The sequence below is a fragment of the Crassostrea angulata genome, chromosome 1, assembly GCF_025612915.1.
Source record: "Crassostrea angulata isolate pt1a10 chromosome 1, ASM2561291v2, whole genome shotgun sequence".
Taxonomy (NCBI): domain Eukaryota; kingdom Metazoa; phylum Mollusca; class Bivalvia; order Ostreida; family Ostreidae; genus Magallana; species Magallana angulata.
This window is the reverse complement of record NC_069111.1, coordinates 26,582,963-26,588,962: the sequence shown is the minus strand read 5'-3', so window position 1 is coordinate 26,588,962 and position 6,000 is coordinate 26,582,963. Positions and strand designations below refer to the sequence as shown.

At 34.7% G+C, this 6,000-nt stretch overlaps 1 protein-coding gene across 1 annotated transcript in view; it reads left to right on the top strand.

The window, feature by feature from the left end:
- Window positions 1-6,000, top strand: part of LOC128176024 (oxysterol-binding protein-related protein 1-like) — a 35,600-nt gene continuing 29,600 nt past the window's right edge. The window contains exons 1-8 of the mRNA XM_052842015.1: window positions 1-417; window positions 1,219-1,304; window positions 1,453-1,527; window positions 1,919-2,030; window positions 2,429-2,514; window positions 2,744-2,891; window positions 3,448-3,560; window positions 4,342-4,415. Of these exons, the coding sequence (XP_052697975.1) occupies window positions 228-417; window positions 1,219-1,304; window positions 1,453-1,527; window positions 1,919-2,030; window positions 2,429-2,514; window positions 2,744-2,891; window positions 3,448-3,560; window positions 4,342-4,415 (884 nt within the window). The 5' untranslated portion in view covers window positions 1-227. The remainder of the gene's footprint in view (window positions 418-1,218; window positions 1,305-1,452; window positions 1,528-1,918; window positions 2,031-2,428; window positions 2,515-2,743; window positions 2,892-3,447; window positions 3,561-4,341; window positions 4,416-6,000) is intronic.

Sequence of the window (6,000 nt, the reverse complement as noted above, 5' to 3'; positions counted from 1 at the left end):
ACGATCCGAGTTACACCCCTTTCGGTTTGCCCCTTATCTATCCTGTATCCTCTTTTCAGTCTCTTGTGGGTTTTTAAGAGGTTTATTTTTTCTCTCTAGCAATGATGTGCATGTTTTGTCGTTAAAACTGCAGATAACTCATTTGGTCACATGACGTTCAGTACATGGTGGTAAACAAAAGACCGGTGTATCGTAAAAAGTGAAAGTGAGATTGTTGTGATCTGGTGATGGGTGAGCCCAAAATGTCAGATCATGACATATTTAAAAGTGCCTCGGAGAGTAGCGAAGAGGAGGAGATGAAAGTAAGTGATTGTGAACGACTTCTGACCGCAGCCAGAAACGGTGAATTTGATGTTATTAGAGATCTTACCACACTACTCAAACGAGGGGAGATCAATCTAGACGTGAACTGCAAAGGTTTGTGAACAGGTTGGGACCAATTGCCCAAATTGGATATAATAGCGCATTTGGGATATGATAGCCCAAATAGGATATAAATTTAAAGTGCAGAAAGAAAAAAAAAAATTTTTGATTTGAAATTTTTTATATAAATCTCAAGGTCAAGGTAATCTCAGTGAGATTCGTTAAAACTGATAAATTTTGACTGATATCTCTCAAAAAATTTTCAGTCACTATGAATCTCATCGAGATTACCAGGTAGGTTAGAATTTCCCTACAGACTTTTCATTCCTCCTAGAAATAAATCAACATGGGTTCAATTTTCCCTTTAATAAAAATCATTATCCCAGTAGTCAAAACTTTTATCATCAACTTAAGAAAGGCGATTTCCTATTGTATATTGCAAATGTTTGTATGATTCAGAGAATTAAATGAGTTATAAGTTTTACAAAGTTTTTTTTCATGTTTGTTAATTACTCGAACAAATTAATTGATGTTAAAATAAATGGGGACAGAAGTAAATAAAATTTATGGTATAAGAGCTTGAAATTGTACATGCCCCTCGTGCAGGCAAGTGTATAAGTTTCACATGCCCACTTCCACATCGGACTCTCGAGATTTGTTGAAGACTGTAATCCCCCTCTTCCCTTTAGATGAAGAGAATATGATTTGAATTGAATTTGGGTGAAAAAAATTTTTATTGACATAATGTGTGACACAGGAAACTTACCATTTATCATTCAACATGCTGTGCAGAAATTTAATGCTATTTAAGTGAGATCAGGAATGTTTAACAAGTTTCTTTGATGTTTTAATCAGGAGATCAGAAATTTAACAGAGGATGGACTTCACTTCATCTGGCTGCATACTTTGGACACAAAGATGTGGTGAAGATTTTATTAGAGGTATTTGTCCATTTTTTTAAAATATATATAATTTTTGTTTAAAAAACCATGTGATTTGACACACAGTTTTCTTCTGTCTTCCACTTATGAGAAAATTATTTTAAATTTTATATTCACAAGTACTTGTATCTGTTTTATGTTGTTTTAGAATGGTGCTGGAATAGATGTTACAAACCCTAATGGAGATACGGCCCTTCACAAGGCTGCTTATACAGGCAGATTGGTATATACACATACAACCTCCACACTGTTGTATACAGGATGTTCAAGCAGACCCCAATTTCATCATTAAAGATCATTTTATAAAGAACTATTATTATCTACTTTAAACCAAATTTTACTTTTTTGTCATATAATTTGTAGTCAAAATATTTCTTGACCAGAAATAGTCTAGTATATTTAAATAAATTTGTTTCAGATTTTATCTGTTTTGCAAAGATTTGTGTCCTTGAACCATTTTATTTAGAAAGAAAGGTGTTAAGAATGATAGTTGGCTTACGTATTTTGACTATTTTAAGAAGCTGTATATGTTTAGCTGGATGCTGGTCTAACTTCACAATGATGAATAGAGGTGTCTAGAATTACAGATGGTTGACATATTTTGACCTTTTTAGGAAGTTGTACGAGTTCTGTTGGATGCTGGTGCTGATGTCACGATGATAAACTCAGAGGGACAGACGCCAAGACTTTGTGCCAAAACGAGGGAAATCAGTGACCTGATTCTTGGTATGGTACCTCAGGGGTTTAATTTGGCTGATGGGTTCACTGGCCTTAGTAGTCTTTTGGTTGTCTGCAAAGTGTCTCTATAAGATTTTGCTCATACTGTACTGTTGAAGATAAATTTTAAAACTTCTTACATCACACTACAAATCAAGTTTATGATACTAAATTTTTGGTATGTTGAATGAACAAATGTCTTAATTAAATTGCTATTAAAGTTTTCAATTTCAATGATTTAAAATTCAAGAAACACCCCTATGCCATATTATCATCGTATCTGCTTTTCAGTGTATATAAATCTTGTAACAGAAACAGCAATAGAAAATACATGAATTTTAAATCATTTATATTATTAGAAAATCAATTTTTAAGAATGAAAATTTTATCTTGATCACAACTTTCAGCTGCAGAAGCTCATGACAACAAAGAGAGAGAGGAGCAATTCCTGTCGTCCGTGCGAGATGGACAGCTAGAGGATGTCCAGGAACTGGTTAGTACAACATTAGACATTTGTAATTTATTTTATGTTCAAGTACATGTTTTTTTTAAAATATTTACATTTTTCAGTGTCATTGCTTGTGATAACACTATGTATCGATTTGGTTCTATACATGCAGTCCAATAAATTCAAATGACGTATTATTGGGGTGCAGGCGGGGTTTGCTTATTTATATATATTCAAATATTTAATTATACAATTGCTGAAAATTTTACATTAGTTAAAGAAGAAGTCAAAGAGACCAAATTTGAACTGCCGGGATGCTTTTGGTAACTCTGCACTCCATATTGCTGCCCAGGCCAATCAAAAGGAAATAGCTGTTTTCTTAATTCAGAGTGGCTTAGCACCAGATGTCAAAAACAAAAAAGGTCTGAAAAACAGAACCCTTTAATATTTAAAATGCAGGAGAAATACACTCCGCAATTTATTTCATTTTGGAATTTGATTATCATTATCCAATCTCCCCTTAATGGTGAAGAAAATATGACTTATGACAATCATTTTTGTGATGTAATTCAGAAATGATTTGATTGCTGCTGAATTACTTATAGATAAAGTTCAGATAAACTGGGTTTAGCTAGTGTAGACCTAATAATTAAGAAGTAGTTTATAAACCTTATAAATGTCTCATCCTCATTTATGGTAACTTTAGTATTTATTCCTAACAATTTCTTTTTCTAACAATGAATACAGAGATTAAGACTATGTTCTTAAGATTAAGATTATGTTCCTATAAAACAATTTTACGATTGTAACATAGGCAAAAGGCTTATGCATAATTATTTAAGTGCTCTTAGCCAATCAAAATTGTGCATTACAAAAAGATGTTGAATTTTGTTTTGTTTCCACATTCAATTATATATAGATTTGGCTTTATCCTGTATAATTTATTGAGTACAATGTTGTTATGTTTTTGAATTTCAGACCAAACACCAATTGACTTTGCCAGAAACAACGAAATGAAACAAATTTTGGGAGTCAGGCCAGTAAAAGAGTTTACCCTCCACCCCCACCGCTGTGAAGGAACCCTTTTGAAGGTCTAGAGAGTCGATCTGACTCCATTTCTGTAGTACACTTTAAAATTCCACTAACTGGTACCATTTCTAGTACAGATTAAATTTCCACCAACTGATATCATTTCTCTAGTACACATTGAGATTCTGCCAACTGATTTCATTTCTAAGTACACTTTTAATTTCCACTAACTGATTCTATTTCTAGTACACATTGAAAATCTGATATCATTTCTACAACACACATTTGGTTTCCCCACTCTCTGTAAACTGTTCAACATATTTTGGTTAAATGAATTAATATGCCGTTGTTCGATATATTGATTGTGTATGCAGTAAACCAACTTTAATTACTGACAGAAAATATTCAAGCAATAAAGGCTTCATTAATGATAAACATGGCCTATTTATTTAGATATAAACATACAGTGGTTTGTGGCAAAAAACTTACATACTGTAAATTCTAATTTTATGTGAGTACTTAATTCCGCGAGTCCACTGTTTTGTATCAAATTGCGAGAATATAAGATCGCAATCACCAATTTTTTGTAATAATTTCCGATAGTTCAAAACTGTCTATAAAATGAAAGCAAGACTATAAAATCGGTGAGTGTTGCTTCTCGCGATTTTACGCCAAAATTAATTCCTTGCGTTTAATCAGGAATCTACAGTATCCAACCATAAGGTACAGTATACTAGCAAACACCACAAATGTTTCTCCCACTGAATTAAAATCTTGTCTACTGGATCGTGATTTGTGTTGGTAAGGCGTCTCGACACCCATTCTGTAACCTGTTACTTTCAGAAGTCCCGATTCCTCGGCTTTAAACCAGTCTTTGTGGTGCTAGAGAGAGGGGTGCTTTCCTACTTCAGAAACAGGTACGGTTTTGGCTTCATCTATTCTCATTGTCCTTATATATTTACTGTAAATGTATTACACTCGCCTGTGTATTCTATAAATTTTTTAGCTCACCGAGACGAAGTCAGGGGGAGTTTATGCTATACCCTCGGCGTCGGCGTCGGTGTCGGCATGGGTGTCCGGACCTGGTTAAAGTTTTTGTTGCAGGTCATGTATCTAAGCTATTACTTGTCCTATCTTCACCAAACTTGCATGGATGATGCATCTGGACCTACTTATGGACTTGAAAGACTTGGATGCTGAATCTGAGTCCTAAATTTTGGATGCTGGAGGAGGTTAAGGTTGTTGGACCAGGTTAAAGTTTTTGTTGCAGGTGCCCTTTGATAGCAATATCTAAGTTACTGCTGGTCCATACTTCACCAAACTTGCATTGATAGTGTGTCTTATGATACTGATGCACAAGGCAGGCTTGGGTGCTGAATCTGAGCTATAGGTTACAGATGCTGAAGGAGGTTAAGTTTTTAAGAGCTGGTTAAAGTTTTTGTTGCAAGTGCCCTCTGATGATTATATCTTAGTTACTACTTGTCCTAACTTCACCAGACTTCCATGGATGGTGCGTCTTAAGATACTGATGCACCAGACAGGCTTGAATGCTGAATCTGACCCATAAGTTTCGGATGCTGGAGGAGGTTAATGTTTTTAGAGCTGGTTAAAGTTTTTGAAACAGGTGCCCTCTGATGATTATATCTTAGTTACTACTTGTCCTAACTTCACCAGACTTCCATGGATCGTGTGTCTTATGATACTGATGCACCTGACAGGCTTGAATGCTGAGTCTGAGCCATAGGTTTCAGATGCTGGATATGGTTAAGTTTTTTGGAACAGGTCACATGTTTAATAGATAGTAGTACTATTTCAAACTTGCATAGTTGATTAAACCGTAATATGAATGAATCACAGAGGAAGCTTCAGATGCAGAGCTTGATCTCCATTATCAAGGATGCTAAAAAATATATTTTAGTTATTACAGGTCCTAACTTCACCAAACTTGAATGGATGGTGTGTCTTATGATACAGATGCACCTGACAGGCATGGATGTTGAATCTGAGCCATAGGTTGCGAATGCTGGAGCAGGTTAAGGTTTTAATTGCTGGTGCCCTCTGACGATGATATCTTAGTTATAACTGGTCTGAACTTCACCAATCTGGCATGGAGATGCGTCTTATGTATACTGATGCACCTGACAGGCTTGAATGCTGAATCTGAGCCATAGGTTTCGGATGCTGGATGAGGTTGAGTTTTTTTGGAACAGGTCACATGTTTTATAGATGATAGCTTGCATAGTTGATTTAACTATATTATAGTGAAAGGCAGAGGTTGCTTCAGATGCAGAGCCTGATCTCCATTATCAAGGATGCTAAACAAATCTCCTACCTCACTCAAACCTGCTCAATAGATAGATGTGTTTGTTGATAAATGATATAACATGATACCTATGATATAGTATTGTATGGTATGAAACAATATTGTTTAATATGATACAATATAATATCATATGTAATATAATAAAAAGTTATATGATATGATATTGTATCAATTTTTTT